Source organism: Podarcis liolepis (genome assembly GCF_965112155.1).
Source record: "Podarcis liolepis genome assembly, chromosome: 1".
NCBI lineage: Eukaryota > Metazoa > Chordata > Lepidosauria > Squamata > Lacertidae > Podarcis > Podarcis liolepis.
Window position 1 is genome coordinate 76,391,485 of NC_139554.1, and position 21,150 is coordinate 76,412,634.

The 21,150-nt window shown below is 41.0% G+C and overlaps 2 protein-coding genes across 12 annotated transcripts in view; one reads left to right on the plus strand and one right to left on the minus strand.

Moving 5' to 3' along the window:
- CHID1 (chitinase domain containing 1) overlaps positions 1 to 16,573 on the plus strand; it is a 132,749-nt gene extending 116,176 nt beyond the window's left edge. The window contains exons 19-20 of the transcript XR_014519758.1: positions 10,809 to 16,325; positions 16,421 to 16,573. The gene's annotated coding sequence lies outside the window, so the exon portion shown is untranslated. The remainder of the gene's footprint in view (positions 1 to 10,808; positions 16,326 to 16,420) is intronic.
- The window catches only part of TSPAN4 (tetraspanin 4), a 511,237-nt gene continuing 500,726 nt past the window's right edge, over positions 10,640 to 21,150 (minus strand). For all 11 annotated transcript variants that reach the window (XM_083478930.1, XM_083478924.1, XM_083478928.1 and 8 more), the window contains 3 exons: positions 18,764 to 18,895; positions 17,341 to 17,424; positions 10,640 to 16,527 (listed from right to left, as the gene is read on the minus strand). In XM_083478930.1, coding sequence (XP_083335056.1) covers positions 16,459 to 16,527; positions 17,341 to 17,424; positions 18,764 to 18,895 — 285 coding nt within the window. In that variant the 3' untranslated portion in view covers positions 10,640 to 16,458. The remainder of the gene's footprint in view (positions 16,528 to 17,340; positions 17,425 to 18,763; positions 18,896 to 21,150) is intronic.

A 21,150-nucleotide genomic window follows, 5' to 3' on the forward strand; every position in this document is an offset into this window, starting at 1 on the left:
TTAGCTCACTGGAGTAGGAATTAGGGCCGTGCAGCAAAGGGAGGCTAAGAACATACTACTTTTAGAGGTTAGGTATTAGAACCAAGATGTAGTTTGATGGCAGGGTTTCAGGGTTTAGTGCACGGCAGTCAATCATGACAGCAGCCCCAGTGACCACATGCCACCCTCACTTGCACACGATTCTCCTGCCTGCTATCCTTTTACCCCTTTCTATACACTTGTTCACAGAATCCACTGGGCAGAAGTATACAAGCTGTCTCTACACATCTGAAGTGTCTAAAGTGTTTGTGTGAAAGAATGTGTACCTGTTGATTTGCACAACTCTACTATTGTGTAGTAGAGGTTCACATATTGTACGCTTGTTGAATGTAATGTGATTGCCACTCCTCATAGTCACTTCCACTGCACTGCATTAAGGTAGGGCTGCCATACATCTGGAATTTCCCAGACATAGCCAGGATTTGACTGTTGAAAATGGAGTCCAGGCGTAATTTTCGAAAACTGGCAAAAATGTCTGGTAAAAACTTCCAAGTTGGGGGGGGGGAAGGTTTTGCAAAAAAGGCTCAACAACTTTGCCCCCCCCAAACCCCCACAACTTTTGTGTCCAGATTTTCACTGTTTGAAATATGGCAACCCTAATTAAACGAGTGAAGGAAAGCGCTCTAAATGACTCCTCTATAGGGTATCCTATGGGTCTTTTGACTTACTAAATTTTCTAGCTCAACTTGCAGACTACATCTTAGAAGGGTTTCCCTGGCAAATGGTAGAGACAGATATGTCTCTCTGATTGGATACTGGTATTTTTTCAGGCATAATTAGATTTGAATGCATAACACAAATCTGATGGGGCTCGCTTGTGAACTCGCTAGTTTAAGCATTCATTCTCTCTTTTACTCCTTGTACATATAAGAGCTAAGTTCATTTTCAGCCACAAGCTTTTGTTTATGGGAATTTGCCCTCCTAAGTGTTGCACGGTGTTAAATTTACTTCTAGTATAAACAAATTAACAAAACTGATGCTGTACATTAGAATCTGGTGTTGTAATTCTCTTAAATGTTAGGCATTTATTGATTTGGTTGCACATTATGCTTCGTGTTTGACCTGTTGGAAGTTGAGGAGCATGCACTTGGAGGGTTTGCCTCAAAGGGTTAATTTCATTTTGTTCCTATTCCCAGCAGCTGTCAAAGGTGTTGAAACATTGGGTATTTATCTTCTTGATAAATGCTGCCCATTTGGATTTGATCAGAGCACTTTCAATTTATTCCTGCCAGGGTGAAGTTAGACATCAAGATCTAGAGCGATAAGGAAAAGGAATTCCATTATGACAAGAAAGGTCTACCAAACCTTGTCTGGAAGCAAACAGAGGGATGGTACAGCAAATTCAACTTGGCTGTTGCTGAATGTAGATTATAAAGCAGTTCAATAGTTGAGAAACCAATAAAGAAACACAAACGTTATCTTATTTCATTTAATGTGCCGTAGGTTGTTCCTCAGCGATAGGTTATCAAAGTAATTATTTTCTTGGGCTTACATAAGTTACATGTGATTGTGTCAATTCACGTATTGAAAAGTTTACTCTATGAAAGTAATTTGGGGAAGATTTTAGAATATGTTTCCCGGTTTGAAATTGTTATTAGCATACTCTTTGATTTTAGTTACAATTAAAGATTCTAAGAAATATGATGCCATAATTATTCTGTTATGTATTATAAATAATCATGATTCCCGCTAAAAGCTTTAGGGATAATAGCAACTTTTAAGATCAACAATTTCTGAAGAGCCAAGGTTATTAAGTTTTCTTTCTCGAGTTTGGTTTAATTGTGATTATCCTCCTAGTGAGCCTTCATGCTGATATGATTCCATAAAACTTGCATGGAAGTTATTCAGTGTTGCCTGTTTATATATGACATTGCCAGGTTATTATCCCTCACTTTCCTGTGCAATTTTCTGTTACTCTTCTTATCTTCCCCCTTTTTTGCAGTTAGAAAAGTGACACCATGATTGCACTAGAAAGTGTGGGATAGCAGCCAAATTTTGTGTGAATAAACAGCCTGCCTGATAGCACCCATCGCCTGTTATCTTGTAAGCAAGGACTGGGCCTTGCAACATTTTGTTCGTTGGCAAGTTTTGTTGTGTTGAAAGGGGACAGTGGGAATGAATTCAATAGAGAGAAAGAGTGAAATGTGCATAGTAAAGGTGACCCAAGTTTGACTGAGTTTCCAGATAAGTAATAAATATATTTATTAAGGGTGACCCAAGTTTGACTGAGTTTCCAGATAAGTAATAAATATATTTATTTATTAAATATATTTATATTTATTAAGCGGTGACCGGGAAGTATGTGTGGTTTAGACCAAGGTTGGGGAACATTTTTGAGCCTAAGGGCTGGTTCAAGAAATGGCCCACACTCTAGTGACCATAAGTGGCAGGTGGGCAGATCCACTCGATCAATCACCAGACTTCATCATGACGTCAGATGACAACTTCAAAGGAGCTCATCGTCAGCACCAATCAGCTGACAAAAGTTAACAATGTGCTTGGCTTTGTCCATTTGCAGGAACGGTTTGGATTCAAACTGTGCCTGCAAATGGGCATTTCTCCTCTGCAGACTAACAGAGCTGTCTGTAAAAGAAAAATGTCAGTTTGCAGGCACGGCTTGAATCCAAATAGCACTTGCCCATGGACTACTTCAATGTCTATGCCAATCAGCTAATAGCTGGTTTAGAGTTAGCTTTGCAGGTCAGACCTGTTGTGTATAGCTCCAAGGCCAGAAGAGAGAAGGCCTTGCTCCTGGGAAATGATAATCCAGCCTCACCAGAATATGGAAACGTGAGAAGGGCCACAGTGACAATTCTTTAAACCCTGTAGCACAGGATGTTCATATGGGGGAAGGTCTTCCTTGAAAGGATCAGGACTTAGATCATGTACAACCAAGGCACAAACCCAACTGTGTTAGCCTATGTAGGTGTTTCAGAATAGGTACAATATCTTTGCTCCTTAGCTCTCTCTCGTTTAATAATCTATGGGCAACAACATTCTGTGCTAGCTAAAGTTGGCAGCTCATTCTGCTTTATGTGCCCATGTGGATGAAATGAGGCATGATTCATCCATGGCTGGTTTTAAGTGACATTCTAACCTAGTTTAGTGTTTCAAGAATGATCCTAGGGCTTGCCTGCTTTTTACATACAATATGCGGCAGCAATTGTGTGTGTCCATATGGCAGAACAACAACGGATCCCAGCTCCTTGCTATTGGTGCGCTTGCCTTGGGCTGGATTGCAACTGCATTTCCAGCATGCATACATCACATTGCTTGGAATGGCCCCTGGATGTCTAGCCAGTATGATCTGACATGTGTTTGGGCTGATCATTGGTATTTGCTGAGAGCCCATTGCGGTGCTTTGAAGACCTGACAGCTGATTGTCATGGTTTCAAGGCACCGTGCACACAAGATGGTTTAATTTTTAAGCCTTGTGGGCAAAAATGCATCACCTGACATCAGGTGATTTACAGGTGGGCCATTTGGCCAGAATGGGGGAACTAAGAATCTGGCCTGCTGAACAGATGCTGTTGCTCACCCTGGTGGAGATAGTACTGAGCTAGATGGACCTAGTATCAGGCAGTTTCCTTTGCTTACCACCCCAGTAAGGAGCTTTCTACATTACATTTCACCTTTTGAGTTAGTCCTGCCTTCCAAGAAAATGTCACCTGTAATTGATTCCTGCATTGACTAGGGTCAGATAAAGGAGGGAAAAGTTTGGATTTGGTTTACAGACATGAGGCTTCTACTCACATTAAACCATCTATAGTCATATAAAGCTGGGAAGTAGCAGCACAGAGGCTGCAAATTTGGCGTTTAGAGTCACAAAGATTCTGAGATTCTGTCTTTAACAAGCATCCCGTTACCAATATTGATAATGATGGGGCTAATGCATCCTGCCTGCCGCACCTGTTAAAGCAAGTGAGTATACCTGACATAGTCCTTGGCTACTTGCTTTTAGTGTGTCTCTGCAAGATAACTTTTTTTAATGTGGTAAACATTGTCTGTCTTTGCAGTGTGTAGGACTCCTCCATCACACAGAAGTACTTAAGATTAAAGCCTTAATATTTAATAAGCTCTCTATTGTTATATGGAGAGTGTGCCAATGTGAAATTGGGCAGGCAGCTCTCTGGATTAATGGAAATGGGCAGCAGGGTTTAAAAGCCCCCAGTGATAATCTGTAAATATGCTTAGGCACTGTCTCTCTGCAGCACCGCTGGGGAATCCTTTTCTTTCCCTATTTCATGAATATAAATCATCTTTGCAATTCCTGGGCATCATTACCTGTTTGCCATGTGGGATTTTGGGAACATTATTAGTTTGTATGAGGGCATCTGCTCAACCTGAGCATGGATGTAATTCCTTCACCTCCTAAAATCCTGATGCTTATTAAGTGGTATCATGGAAACAATTGTCAGCGAGTTTTTAAAAGGAGAAGGGGTGAGAATGAGTAAAGCAATCTCTGGCACTTTAAAATAAGCAGAGCCACTCACTATGTGGCGACATGAATAAGCAGACAGACAATCTGATATGAAAGCCGAGATAAATCTAGAGAGATTTGAGGGATATTCAGGATGCATATCAGTTTTAAGCCTTATGCATTGAGTGGTCCTCCCTGTTTATAGCCGGCTTCCACTTTCTAGGTTAGACATCCCTGTATTGCCTGGCTTCAGGTAGGGATGCCTATGATACCGCCAAAGAGTAAATGATGCATTCCAGAATAAATGAACCCAAAATTGCCAATATAGTTCTCGGAACAATTAAATGCAAATTCTCCGCTATGCTTCCACAAGATTACTATGCATATATTTATGCGGAGTGCTGGCACTTTCAATTTACGTTTCAATTTTGCATTTAATGCACTGTAAAGCATTGAGCGAAACAGTAGTATCAGAGGAAGAGCCGGCTAAATTAGAAAGAGAAAGCCTTGTGCACCCTCAGCAATAACAATGGAAGTGTCATCTATTATTTCCGTTTATATGCAGCAATATCTCTTCCCGTAAACAAGGCACTGGAGCATTCAATTAATCAATAGAGCAGAATGACTGAATATCCTGAGAGTCTGTTTTCTTTGTTAGGTCTCTGCATGGCAAGTGGTGCGAGGACTGACCAGCCCACAGTGGCGGAGGTGGCAGTCCCTGCACCGGCTTCTGGTGTGAATTTCTGAGGAAGTAGTACAGTCTTTGCCCTGCCTCATGTGGCCTCCCACTCTTTGCCTTGTGCTTCCCAGTTGCACATCACCATTTCCCTCTTTAAACAGGTATGATGCGGGTGGCGCTGTGGTGTAAACCATTGAGCCTTGGGCTTGCCAATCGGAAGGTCGGCGATTCAAATCCCTGCAACAGAGTGAGCTCCCATTGTTCAGTCCCAGCTCCTGCCAACCTAGCAGTTTAATAATAATAATAATAATAATAATAATAATAATAATAATAATATCTTTATTGTCATTGCCCCCTCTCGGGGACAACGAAATTACTTGGCTGCTCCATCCACCCAGGTAGGGCACTCCACACAAAATCAAAACAACTATAAAAACACTAATTAAAACAATACAGTATAGTACAGCAAGGAAGATTAGATGACTTTCAAAGTCCAGGCTTCCCATTCAGGGCCGAGATCGCTCTGGAGAAGAAGCTGTTCTTAAGACAGTTTGAAAGCACCTCAAAGTGCAAGTAGATAAATAGGCGCAGCTCTGGCAGGAAGGTAAACGGCATTTCCGTGCGCTGCTCTGGTTTTGCCAGAAGCGGCTTAGTCTTCTGGTCACATGACCCAGAAAAAAACTGTCTGCATACAAACGTCAGCTCCCTCAGGCAGTAAAGCGAGATGAGCGCCACAACCCCAGAGTCGCGCACGACTGGACTTAACTGTCAGGGGTCCTTTACCTTTACCTTTTAGTACAGTCTTTGCCCTGCCTCATGTGGCCTCCCACTCTTCCCAGTTGTGCTGCACATCACCATTTCTCTCTTTATTTTTTTATTTTTTCCCCCTCTCTCTTTAAACAGGTATGATGTGCTCTCCAAATTTGTGTGGATCATTTGTTTTTCCAGTATTACATTTCCCCTCTCTTGTGTTCATCCTTGTCCTATTCTTACTAGCAGAGTTTGTTTTATTTGGTATGTTTGTTTTTTTAAAAAATGCTAGGCCTCTGGCCATCTTAGACTGGGAGAGGAAAACTTTTCCTATGAAGGGCAATTGACCTATGGAAAATGTTAATTGTGGGGTCTGCAGCCAGTGGTGGGTGCAGTTTACAACATTGCAGGATTGTGTGACTTTTTATTTATATGTTCTACCTTATCCCATCTCTCTCTCTCTCTCTCTTACACACACACACAAATGAAACAGAAGTGAATTCCAGTGGGGCTGGGTGGAGTGCAAGCATAGCTCCCAAAGTGTCTGCAGAGCCAGATGAACTGCATCCAGCCCTCTGACCACAGGTTTCTTCACCCCGGGTTTGGAGTCTAGACACTTTGCTAACTTTTCTGTTAGCACCGGTGGCAAAGCAGCTGCTTTATGATCCTATCACAAGGTTCTTCTCCCTGTGATCATTGTGAACCTCTGCCTGTTAATATCTGGCCTGCTTAAATGCAATGCCATGTAGTACTTTTAAAACTCCATTTAGGAGGCCCACAATGTCACTTGTGATTGAAACACATATAACAACTAACATCTCAGCTTGTAAAAGCCTAAGCCAAGGGAAAGCTTGGAGCATCTGGATTCCCTGTAAAGGCAGCTGCATCAGATGATTCAGTGGGCAAGGCAATTTTATTCCTCTCCCTGCTGTATCTGCAATTAAAAGATAAGTAGGCAATGTTACCCGAAAGAGGCTTGGTTGCCTCCTCCTCCTCATGTCACTGATGTCACAGCACACTGTAATTGACCAAATATGCTGAGAATTTTTGCCCGGGTTGGGAGGGGGAGAGATGAGACTGGTGTGGGTGGTCATTTGCTACCCTTTGCTATGGCATTAAAAATAAGTTTGCAGCCATGTTCCATGGAGGTATGCCTTCCCTGTTCTGAAAATACCAATTGACTCATTTGCTTGCAGCAGTGTGTTATAGTAGATCCAAGCATCCTTTCCACAAGCTTAAACATGTAGCAGGAAGCTATCCCGTAGTCCATGTCCCCTACCCCACTCCTCTGCAGCACTAGCCTTTAGGACCTGAGTGGGATGCTTAAAAGACTAAGAAAAGACTGAATCAAGTGAGCTACTTGGGGACTATGTCTGAGGAGTTAGTGAAGCAAGTTGTTAATCAGAAGAGCATTTGGATGTTATGTAAATTACCAGAAGGTGGCCCTAAAGCTTTATGTTAAGAGTTCAAAAGAATTTTCATAGTGTAATTTATGTTCCTTCAACTCCTCATTCAGCAGAGTGAACTGAATACAAATTACTTCTTAGGTTTTATGAGATGTTTCAAGCAAAGCTTACCAAAGTTAACTAAACTACCTCCTAACAGGCATGGTAAAAAACTGAACCAAAATACAGACATGTGACACAGCGAACATCCCAAAAAAGTAGGCCAAGTTGTGTGAGTAAAGTAATACCATAATTTCTCAGGGCACCATTTGAAGAAAATGCAATGAAATTAAAGAACTGCAAGAAAACTCAAGGAGTTGAAACAGGAGTGTGGCATTCAGTTAAGGGAATATCTGTAAAATAAATATATTTTTGACTCCAGCAGCAATCACCACCATAACTTATGCATCCTCATCACATTTGAATCAGTTGGGTTCTTTGTTTAATATGTCCCCTGAATTTCTTTTTATGGACATGAGAATGTCCGTAAAAAATAAAATAAGAAAGCAAGAAAATGCAACCAGTTAAAATCAGTAAGACTAATTTGCATGTAGTTGATTTAAATGGGGCTAAAGCATGACTACCTTTGCTTGGCATTAGACTGCCACATTTTGCTAATTGTGAAGTGTACATTCTAGGATATTAATCTGATAGTGTTACTTTTTCAATAAAACCATAGTTTAGTTTGCTAAAGTGCTAGTTCTAATACTCTCATTGAAACAGCAACAGATATTGAAATTTCAGGGCAGAGAACTCTCACCATTGTTAAGTTTCCCAATGAAAGGATAAGCTTTGATCAGTCTAATGATATGCATATACATTTAGTAGTTTGCATGATATGTGGAAGCATCTTGGCATATTTTTCCATGTAGATTACCAACAATCAATTCATTAAAGAAAAGAAAGAGCTTTGAGGCAGTTATTGAATTTGTGATGGGGGGGGGGGAGCAGCAGAGCAGGTTCTCATAAACTTCCACCTTTTAAACTTAAGAACTGTAAATTTATCAGATATATTTCTGAAGTGCCTTTTCAATGAGGGCCTAAACTAATAGACTTAAGATTTAATCATTACACTTCAGAGAAATAATAAATAGATACCGAAACAACTGTAGCTTTTAACATGTTCCTTTTATGTTCTGCTTTGTACAAAAACTTCATTATTAATGTTAGTAATGGTATGGCTGCATTGTACTTACTAACAATTCTAGACAAAATGTAGCTTTGAAAGATAATGATCACATAAGGATTTTCCCTGGGTTAAATGTATGAAATGTTGTTAATACTTCCTTTAACACGATTCTACAGAATTGTACAAAAATTACTTGCAAACTAAAACTCTGCTGAGTAGATTAATAGTATTTTAGCAACATGGGAATTGCTTTAGTTTTTTTGTTTTTTGTTTTACCTTATCTGCCTGTCTCGTCTGCTTTCTTCCTACCTCTCCTTTGACTTTCTAATTTAAAAGAAACGCAAAATAAATACAGTACCGCTGCACTGCCTCCCATGAAGTAACAAAACCTAGTTGAAAGCCACCCATTGCTACTACACCCTAAGCAGATATCTGTTGGATGCCAAGGTAATCCCTATGCATTAGATGGTTACATATTTACTTTTATTATGGTTAGGCAAATGCGGATCTTTTTTGAAAACTTATATAGCTGAAGGGTTAAAGGACTGACATTCATATTCCTGCTGATACTCAGAATCAAACCCATTATGCCAATATTTCATGACAATGGTACATGAATACTTCTGGTCATGACCTACATAAGAAGTTTATTTTATTTAAAATTGTGTGATGGAGTCACGGAAGTCACATGAAGGAACTCTCTTTTGGCTGAAAATTGTAAAATGGGAAGCAGCCATTATGACCGTGTGATTTCTGCAAGTTATCTGTTTAGGTTTCCACTTGCCACTTATTCTTCAGTGTTGGTCAGTATATTTTGGGATTGTGTTAAGGCTGCATGTCAGGCATGCATTGTGGCTTCACTGTGCATCAATGCTTAACTTTTGAGTTTGGTGGACTCCATAAAATTTTATTTCTTACATCCTTGTTTCTGATAACACATTGGAAGTGCTGTGAATGATGGCAAGTATTCCACCACGACCCCCTTATTAGACACGGTAGTTTCATTGGTGATGGTGGTAACACAGGAATGAATTCAATGGGATGGGAAGTGAAACTGCTGGTGTGAACTGAACTGAGGGGAAGGGAAGGGCCATGGCTTAGTACGGTGTGCATGCAGAGGGTCCCATGTGCAATTCCTGGCATCTTCAGGTAGGGCCGGGAATGTCCTCCCTCTGAAACCCGGAAGGGGGTGGGGGCTACTGCCTGCAGACAGTACTGAGTTAGCTGGACCAGTTGACTCAGTATAAAGCAGCTGCCTTTGTTCCTATGACACAGTGGAGATATCACTGGGTTTTTTTTACTTACCACTAGTGATGTAAGACTGTTTGGAAATGGAAACTCTTGTCTGCATACCACAGCAGTTACCCTGCCAACAGTACTCAATCTAGTAATGTATGCTTACAACTTTTCCCATGGTGATAAATGTATGATTCACTGGGGGCGCTGCAAATACCTTCGTGCCCCAAGGGAAGGCAGAAGCAAGGGAGCCCAGGCCAGGGACTGCATGTTGCATCGACTCCCAGCTGACATAGGAGGATTCTGTCTGTCTTGGTTTTATAGAATGTATTTGTTTTAGGGTTTAATTTTAAACTGCCTTGGGTGCCTTGACAGAGAGGAAGCATATAAAACAAACAAATAATGATGATAGTGAATCATTATTACCTAACATTTTACTTGATGGTTTTGTGTTTGGATGGGAAACCACATCAGGACCTTCTTTCAAACACTAGCATGTTTAAGTATATTATAACTTTGTGAAATACTCATTGGGAATCATATTAAAATCATTATCATCTTAGTTGAAACCATAGTTTAAACCATGCATCTACAATATGGCAAATGTACCATACTAATGCCAGCACTAGGTGTGGGCAGGTGAACTATAAAACAGTTGTATGCTTGGGGTGTTAACAAATCCTTAATAGAGTCATGTCATTGCATTTTCCTTTCTGCAATAGTAGGCCAGATTGCATATATATATAGAGAGAGTGAGTTTTGTAGCAATAAAATTGAACCACAGGTTTTCTACATTATGAAGTACTGTCCTTGTACATACCATTTTTCCTTCTAGCCCCCAATCCCCACTTCCTCCATGCATGCAAAAAATTGGAATTAAAACTTGTGAATAGAGAAATGTGCCATATATTTTTTTCCACGTAAATAAAACTTGAAAGTGATTTTAGGTATGACAGCATATATTATAATTTTATACATAGGTATTAGAGAATACAAAACACATTCCACTGTAAACTTTAAAGAATATTTAATAAGTTTTTAAAAAATAATGTATAGCTTTCCCCCCTTCCTATGAGGTGCATGAAAATATACCATTCCTTTTTGTTGCAGCAAGACTATCCAAGAAACCCAAGGAAAGCTACAATGATCAGGAACAGGTAACACTGGAAAGAATTTATATTCAAAATGGAACCTGAAATGAAATAAAGCTACATACGAGTTGAAAATGTTTTGCAAAATGGAGGGCAACATTTACAAAAGTGTTGGGTGTAGGCTCCAATGAGCTCAAATCTCTCACATCATCAATAGGACACATGGGCCTCTTTGCACATTACATTTTCAGGTATCCACCTGAGATATTTTAAGTGCACATCTAAAAAATGCAAAAACAGGGGTTGCTGTAATTTTCTGGGCTATACCAGACTAGGAGTCACATGCATCTTTTTCCTGCCTCCCCACCCCACTCCCCTTTTTTAAAAAAGCAAAGGAGCCTCAAGAGACTATGAGTTTGAATGGAAGAATAGCTGGGAGGAGGGGGGTCTTCCTCAAGCAGCTTTCTTCTGCTTGGTCTTGGCTCTTCAAGGTGCTTTTCTTTCCATAATAGTAATACCATAGTTTTGTCTGTGAGACAAAGAGCAGGTGAGGAACGGCAATTTTGAGAGAAACAAAATGACTGGGGAGGAAAGGGTTAACAGATCCTTTCCCTCCTCTATCCCACTGTTTCTCTGCTGTTCTTTCTTTTTAAGGTAGGGGAAAATGCATGCGCCATTGTTTGATGTCTAGCCTAGACGTTTTGCCAGTGTATGCTCAAGATTCAAACTCGGCTCTGCCCCACTTGTTTTGCAAAATGGCCTTCAAGTGTCTAAGGTTGCTCCTCTGCCCTGTTACTTGGGAGTAAGCCCCCCCCCCCTTCATTTTTGTGTCATAGTTAGAGCACAACCTTGTGAACCAAGGGTGACAGCAGTACTTTTTTCACCTGCAGAATCCTGTCCTGTTATATACAGAAAGCTTTAACCGCAACAGGCCTCTGCCCGAGAACCTCTGAGACAACATTGCACTATCTTCCTAATAAGCCTCTTCCTATTTATAAGGTGCATATCCATCCATAGCATGTATGGCAAATTCACTTTTGTTGCTGTGGCCAAACAGCAGTACAATTAAAAGAAAAGATGAAATAAGTGTCATAGATCTATTTATAGATCAGCAATCGATCAGTAATTCTGTGTGGTAGGGTACTCCTTCTCCCCCCCGCCCCCCGGACAGTTAACAAAACTGGGCAGCTATCAATAGTTATTTTTACAGTATATTTAAATCACACACTGCATCAGGTATATTCATAGTAGACACAAGACAACACAGTCCCAACAAATGATAGGCGGAAATGTAAACCCACATCCTAATTTGCATTGACTTTGATAGGATTACAATAAGGCCTTGGGCCATAAACAGGAAATGAAGCACCAAGGACCCAAACCCATATATTTAGGGGCAGGCTCAACACCTGAACCCTAAATGGCTTTGGTCATGTTGTACATTTAAAAGCCCTGTGCTTATCATGACATAGAAAAACCGCGGCACTGGCTTCTTTCATGCTGCTCTGAATGCGTGCCTGGCTAACAAACTAGTTGTGTGGGGCATGTGCACAGGGAAAGTTGTTAAAAAATCTTTTGTGGGTGTTGCTTATTGTGGATTCAGGAGCAAGGGAGTGGCTTAGTCAGAAGTGAACTCCTTTTCCTCATCTCAAAAAAATGGAGGACTAGAGTGGCTGGCTAATAGAACACAGCAGGTGAGAGATTACGGCAAGAGTTGGTTGCAGGATGTGTAAGCTGTAGCTTAGCTGCAGATTCCTCCCTTTGATGGCTGGTGTTGGATGAAATCCTTTCCCCTCGGACTGCATTGTTTCTGGCATTACATGCAGCCGCTGTTTGCCTTAGCACCAAGGTTGGCAGTGTTGTGTCCAGAAAGCTGCTTCTAAACAGATGATTTCACAACTGGGCTCAACCTTCAACTGGACAGTTTTAGTTCCTTTGGTTTTAAAGTGGCATGGGTTTGCATGCTCTGAAACATCTCTCATCAGCAGCTTGGAAACAAGTCCATTGGTTGCACACAATATGACAAGGATGCGTGCATTTGTAACTCTGACTTCTCTATTCATTTCATAAGGCCTAGCAGAGGACCCCTTTAAGCCTTATACCGAAGGGCATCAGAATCCACTCTGGACAAGATAATGAGTTTTGCTGACAGATCGCTGCTGCTTAAATGTAGCACGGCCCTATGGATATTGCTGTTTGCGTGGTTTGTTGCTGGTAGAGAAATGGCAATCCCTGCATCTCTGTGATAGATGGCAAGGGTTCACTGGAAAGAGCAGCAGGGCTGCTCATCTAAATTTCCACACGGCACACTGGTACTGCAGCATCCATTCAGCAGAACTGCAGTTTCCAGAGAGAGCACCAAAAATGTAACTTTTTTTTCTCCCCCCGCAATAGTAGTTCCCTCCTCTTTGGAGGCAATACTACGAAAGGATTAATTTAAGACCTCTTGTGGGAACATCCTGTCCCACTCACCTCTACAGCACAACTTCTGTGCTTTTATCCGCTGAGCCACCAGGACTGCTGTGTTAATTTTTAATGATGGGGACCTCCATAAATAGATTTCATCTGTCTTTAATCTTTTTGGAACCAATGTTTTATTAATGTATTCCATCACTCCATTATTCTGCAAATCCACAAGCTATCAATAAGCATGCTTGTGAATACAACAGCGGTAATGAACCATGACAACAACTAACAGCACGGGAACTCCCAAGTTGCAATCTGTTCATATGTAAGAAAAAGGTGGGGAAAGGAAGCAGATGCCAGAGAGAGAGATGCTATTGCTTGAGGACATCATTATTAAAAGCTTGCACAAGTTACACTAAGGATGAGGGGTAGTGAGAACGATTCGGATGCATGGTGGGAAATTTACTTCCTAGTTTTTATTGTACACTTTGTTTGTTTCCCATAGCTGCCTGCTTCTCAACTTGCCTCTGGTTCTTTGCTCATATGGCAGGATATACTTTCATCTTTGATGCAAAAGATTGTAGACCATGGGCCCTTAAACCCACACCTGCAGTTCATGTATAATTGTGCTATAGCCTAACTGTGATGTCAGCAATGGCTGAAGGCTCTAGACTCTCTCAATATTGCCGTTATGTTTCCAGATCTTCACAAAATGTCATAGTTCTTGGGTGGGTGCTGAGACTACATGCTTCCCCCCTCCCAAATCTTTTGTGGTGTCCAAGACTCTTAGTAGAAGGCAACCTTTCTATGTTCCTGAGTCAGACCATTGACCCATCTAGTGCACTACTGTCTATTGATTGGTGGGAGCTCTCCAGAATTCAGATGGGTTTCTGCGAGTCCTACCTGTGATACATAAACTCTTGACTGTTAACACCCAATGGCATATTTAGCTTTTTATATTTTATTAACTCTACTGAGTGACTCTTTGCAGCCAAAGAGTTGCTCAAAAGGAAAGATTTAAAGCTATGATATCACTTGAGCTTAACTCATCTGATGAGGTTTTCCAAATTTATAAATAGTGGGAATTAATCTGCATATTCCTATATACTCCAATCCAGGACTGCATATTAACAGGCAGAATGGCAAGCACAAAGGAGCAGCTGAATCTGAAGGTGGGGAGAATGGGAAGGGCAGGTTAACTCCCCTCAGCTGTTCAAGAGGGAGAAAATCAGGAAGGGTAACTGTACGTATAATGGCTCCCTAGCTTGTAAAAATAGGGTTTACATGCTGGCTTTGTTGTGGGACTAGAGCAGACATAGTACGAACTAACTATTAGGGTTGGAGCAAACTCTGATTTACTAGCACAGTGTTTCTCTTGATGCTTGCTTACATACTAAAATGCTTGTGTCATGTGTTAATATGTTCTTTTTAATGACCAGCTGAACTGATCACTATCTTTTTTTGCTCACAGATTACACACTGCAGTTTGCCAGCATAGAGAGGACCTGACATTCCACACTAGCACCTAGGTCTGCATGTTTGCTGGTAAGAAGGTAAGAGAATATTGTTATGAGTTTGAGAGGATGGAGAAAGAAAGTAGGCTCTATGCGAGATCCTTCAACCCCCTGGATCCAGGCTAGCGTCCCATGTTGAGGTGCTCGCCTAGGTGATGGACCGTTAAGAGGTGTGCAAGATGACAAATAGATGAAGCGCCTCTCTCAGCTCACTGTTAGTTAGAAGGACAAAGCCAGAGTTTAGAGTTAAAAGTGGGAGTGATATGACCTAGAAGTGAAGCAGCAAGCTGCAGAAAGAGGGAGAGCAATGTTTCAATCCAAAGCTGTGGCTATGGGAGAAACATAGACCCTGTTTGGATGTTAATGCTGTGAGCCCCTCCATCATAGGCTCAGGCTACATATATGTGTTAATAAACCATATATCATAAAGACACCACAGTCTCTGTTGTGCCAGTGCCTGGAATCTTGCAATGCTCAGAGGTTGGGGTGGCGTGCAGCAAAATTCTGGCTCTATAGCCTATACTATAACAGGCAAAAGGTTATAGGGATGTACAAGAAGCTTGCAAAAGAAACATGGAAATGCCTATGTAAAGTTTCACCTCTTTTTTGGCAATTCAAAGCCATTACTAGGGCTACCTATGTTAGCAGGAAAATTATGCAAACGTCCTTACTCTTCCTAGAGATAATTTGATTTAGTTCTTTTAATAGAGGTACAAGGTCAAAAAACCCAACTCAAACAAGTGTATATTAATGGATTGTTCTGATGCCTGGTAAGCCTATCCTAGTTGAAGATGAAATTAGTAGGGAGCAAATTAATGAAATGGCATATTAGTGACAAGTCGCTTAAAGCTCTTTGTTGTACTTCAAGCCTGGAAATGAGAAACACAATGTAAGTTGAAACTGGAATGACATTTAAAAGAAAATCCAGAGGACAGTGACAGAAAGACAACTCCTTGCTTCTTGTTGTGTTTTCCAATGGCCAAAATGTCCTTTCCAAGAAATAATCATCTACTATTTCCTTTTGAATGAATGCATGGTCCCATTGAATATAGAACAGGATAGAACACTTCCCTACTTATTTAGGCAGCTGCTAGACTACTTTTCTTTAAACTGCTCAGAGTGTATGAATCCATGTATGTTGTATAAATTTTCACACATCATGTGTGTACCACTAGTGATTTAGTCTGCAAGACAGGACCCAATTTCTGCTTACAGATCACCTACAATGTAGGCCAGGGTAGATCCTGTCTGAGCTGACTTCAGAGGCCACAAAACTGAAACCACTTGCTTAAGTAGAAAAGTTTCCTAGAGCCATTTCACTCCACGGTAATATCTGGAGTTCAGGAGCATACTTCTTGGATCCGCCACACTGGCGGTTGTTAAAGACAAACTCCAGTTAAATGGAACCTCCACATCCTCTGCACTTGCGTTGCTACAACTTGATTCTCTATTTCCACGCAGGAAAACTATTTGCCAGCAGCCTCCAGGAAAATGAAAGCAGCAGCCTCTTCCCACTTGACAGTCTGTGCAAAAGGGGAACACTTTTTCTTTCTTTCTTGTTATTTAGTAGTTTCCTTTGTCCAAGCAAGTCTGAGTTCCGATGGTGACAAACTAAGGTGAGTCACAAAATTTCCAGAGAAGATTATACACAGTTTATTTTACATAGAAAAAAAAGTATGAGCATGAAGAAGAGTCCTCTTTTGTCTTGTAGAGAGGTGAGCCATGGCTGACAGACGTTGACTATGATTTCTATGCACAGTAGGTATCTGCCTTGACAACCTGACAGTACATGGTCATTGCAAATGTCAGTCCAAGAATCTGTAGGTACAAAAGGCATATCAAGATTAAACGACATGCAACTCAACAGTGGTCTATTACCTATATTTCAATGTGTATCTTTTAGTGTTGACTCTTGGCACATAATATGTTTAACATGGGGAATACTACGTAGTAACTTAAGAAAAGCTTCCAAGGGCCCTATAAACAATGCCGGTGCCAAACAAAATGGCATTGCGGAATGTGCTTGGCTTATGGGCACATGAAACACTCCAAAAAGGTAGAGCTATTGATTCTTTTAGGAAGCATTCTTGTCCAAGGGTATGGAGACATATGGCGCTAGACTGCAACTGCCATCATTTACGACTACTGGCTAGGATGAATGGGAGCTAAAGTCCAGCAACATCTGGAGGGTCACAAGTTGCCCCACCTCCTGTCCTAGGGATTCCAGTGTCCAACAGGGAAAGAGGTGCTGTTCAATGCACTTGCTTGTAAACAAATTAATCTAGAATCATGGTGAGCTAAAAGGAGACTGTGGTAACACATAGGCTAACGTAGGGAATGGAATACACAATGACCCAAATTACACAGCACCTGCTCACAAATTCTCCCCACTGACATGAATGGGAGCTACAGAGCTCATGCCGGAAAAGCAGCATAAACATCATTCATGTTAATAGAAGATAAGCAAACTAACTGCATGTAATTTGCAGAATTAAAGGCTGCCCTTAAGAGATGTAAGACATTAGTCCTACTCCCGGAAGGAGAACTCCCGGAAGGAGACATTTAAACCCTTCACTGCCCTTGCATGTAGGAACCAACAGAAAGCACCCCAGCAATAAGTTAAAATTTTACCTGAACCAAAGCTGTACACAGTCCAAAAATTCCCACAGCTAACAGATTTTCCTGGAGCCATATTTTCACTGTTTCATAACAAGGCTTTAAAAGAGAGAGAGGGGAGGGAAATAAAGACCACGAGAATGCTTATTTACTGAGAAACATGAATTTTTGGTGTGTGGGGAGTCAAAAGACACAAGTAGCAATGACAAGACTGACATTTCAAGATTACGCAGTTTCCTCTATTTCAGCATTCACTGGAAGTGCAATACCCCGGGGGTAGGAGGCTCGCTTACAATGAAGTGTGGTGTTAAGGGTTCAAACATTATACATCTGAAGAAGACATGGATGCATGCTGCGTGCAAGATGCAGTAATAAGGAGCAAGTTCTTTCGAACCCCCGCTTTACCCAATGTGAGTCAAATACCTACATTTCTAAATTCAACTGTAAACCTTTCTACTTCAAGCACAGGCGCAATGGCGGGTTGTGCAAAGGCAACTATAAGGCAATTACTGCTCAAACAAAAATATTTCCATTGATACAGCAGCTTGTATTGGCTTCATAGTAACTGTACAGAGATAACATTACATTTGGTGATCCTCTGGCTCTGCTTTTGGTATATCAAACATGAGTGCTAACAGTTGCATAGTAGGGTCTGTTGAGCCAGCACATAAATAAAATATAAAAAAATTCTGAAACAGAAGTGTATCTGAAGAAGTGTGCATGCACACGAAAGCTCATACCAAGAACTAACTTAGTTGGTCTTTAAGGTGCTACTGGAAGGAATTTTTTTATTTTGACTATGGCAGACCAACACGGCTACCTATCTATAACTGGAACCATAAATAAAATATGTCCTTTCTGTAGCAATGGGTTTGGATCCTTGGAAAGCCCTGTGACATAAACTGGGGAAGACACTAGCTTAAGATCACCCAGCAAGCTTCTTGGCTGAGCATAGTTTTTTGGCATTGTCCTTCCAAATACAACACTCTTATCTATACTCGGGACATGTCAACCACCTGTACTCCTAGTTGGGTGCCATAATACACTGGTCCTGCAGAAATATTTCCTAGAAAATATATTGTGGGGGGTTTTCCTTTGTAGGCTAGCTCACACCCATAATGGAAACTTGCATATGTTGACTATACCACCAGAACTTGTTCTGCAATGGCCACTTAGATCTTACTCTAACAACATGCTCTAGCCTAAGCTCATGCTCTTTCTCTGTTTGTGCTTTAAAGTGGGTTATCTTGTCAGCAAAGACTTTTCTTTGTTGCTCGTCAAATAATCATACAAATTCATGGTGAATGTGTCATTGCAGCCTTTTTGACACATGCTAGATCATGAAACAATAGCAACTATGCAAGCCCAAGCCCTTTTTCCTTTTACAATTCTAGGTCAGCTTGGTTAAAATAAGAATTAAGTTTTGACAGCTACTCACAGCTTTCCACCAGGTCCCTGGGGAATGAAGACCACAGTTTTCACTGAATTCCAAGCAGCATGAATCTGGCACCCGTGTGGTATTGTACACTTCAAACCAGTCGGTGAAGTTTGACACTCCACAGCATCTGAACTGAAAAAAAAGAAAGAGGGGAAAGGCCATTGGACAAGGAGGACATGCAAAGGCTTAGAAGCCACAAGGACACTGGCAAATCAGATGGGGAACCAATGGACTTCAATAGGTATCCCGTTGTCATAGAATATTCAGTGCAATTCTCTTGCAGCACTTTCTTAATTGCTTAGTATTTTTTTTTTGTATTTTTTTGTAATTCACCTTAGAATTGCAAGGTCTCCCAAAGGCCCCCTAGCATTTAGACACCTAGTCTATGGCAGTTAAGCTAGTGGCAACAAGAAGCGTCCCCATGTCTTCCCAGGTCCACTGTGACATCAAAGCATGTCACTCACTCACTGATCTTATCACAGGGGTCAGGTGGGTGACAGAACCATTTACATCCAGAAATGTACCTCCTCGTCAGATAGTTGGTGGGTTCAACCACTGCAAAAAAGGGGCAAGAAAAAGAAGCCTGCCTACATCAGGAGTTGTATAAGTAGCGCTGCCAGAATGCTAATAGTTCTGAATTGCCCCTTTCACTGGCCTTGGAGATTCAGGGGAGGAAACATTCCCACCAGAGGGTGGAGAATCCAGTCCACACTGCACAGAACCACTAAGTTAACACTATGTTAGGTATAAATGAAAGCCCAAGAAAGCGTTATTGGTTGAGATCTGTACATTTCATAAGAAAAATGAGAACTAACATTTATGTCAATGTGATAGTTTTTCTGCTGGGTTTCCTCTACCACCACTATTTCTTTTCTTAATTTCTTCTGCTTGGTGTTTAATAATAAAAAACCCATGACTCAGCAAATGGATTGTCATCAAACGCTGGATTGCCAGCACACCAAAGCGCAATGATATTATTTTTCAAGTATGCTATTATCACTAGAAAAAAGTAAAGAACAGCAAATGAAATGGTTACAGCAATGAAACCATTTTTGTAAAGATGAGTGGCTTCAGAGTTGCATATACTCTGCCTTGAAATTGTCTTTGACAGTTAGTAATAGAGATATTCATGATCTGGGAGCTGAGATTGCAGCCAGCAAACTTTTCTCCAAGTAGCAGAGTACTAAACTTTGATTTGTATCTCTCCCATCGTACCTTCCCAGCATGTGGATGAGCATTTTAGTGCCTCATGAAGGTGAGTGATTTACAGTTCTGGCTAAGCAGGCAAAATGTTCGCTGGAGGAGTTCAAGCTTCTCTCCCACACTCCAGTCTGCAAACCCGAAATACAGCCTACAGCACTGTGCAGCCTGGGCATGTGAATTCATTCACCATTCTGAGATATTCCTGCTGCGGCTTCAAAATAGTCTTCATCTAACTTGCTGCATCCACGAAACCTGCAGGCTCACTGGCAGGACGTGGTGAGAGGCCTTAGAGGCTCATGGAGGAGTGAACCCCACTTCACTCACAACCACAACACGGTGTGAGTAAGGGGAGTGATTTTCTCGTTTTGGGGGGAAATAACCGTAGCTTATTCTGAAAGCATTGGAGGTCAGTGGCAGGCAAGGGAACACTCATCACTACTTGGGATGTGACAATTTTGAACTAAGAAAAGCTTGGTTGGATACTTGCATTTCAAAGTATCCCAGTACCATCTTGTGGAACAATAAAAGGAAAGGTGTGGTATACCAACTGTGATCAAAATTATTCGTAACTCTGTTGTCCACACAGGAAAAAAGAAGGGTGGTGGTGGTGCTAAGCAGATTCATGATAGTCTCTCGTCCCTTGTGATTTGGAGATTTGCTGCTTTGCCTTCTTGCCTCTCAAATCCCTCCGGATAAAATATTCTAAGGTGGATGTTTATTTACTACTTTGTAAAGGATCAAGTCTATTGCACTAACAGAGAAATCCAATATAATTTACAGTATTTCAAAACTGGGCTCTTGTTTTTATTTTCAGAATTAGTTTCTTGAGTAATTGAATGTCTTATTACAGCCACCATATATTTTAAAGGGGTTCCTTATTCTGGCCCCCCATGGGCTATGTTGAATAGGTTATTGATTTTTTTGCACTACCTTTCTTGAAATTGGATTAATATATACTCCCTGCAATAACTCCTTTAGTTCCTTGCTCTTCCAGAGTTCCTAAAATTAATAGCATTTCCCATTTGTGCAAAGCAGTATGTCACAGCAATATAGGATTGGGAATGCACATCCATGAAAATGTATAAGAGCAATCTTGGCAGACAATGTAGCTACTCAAGATAGAAAGAGAACAAGCCACTGGGATTATGACAAACCTCTCCTATTGTGTTGAGTATAAAAGGAAT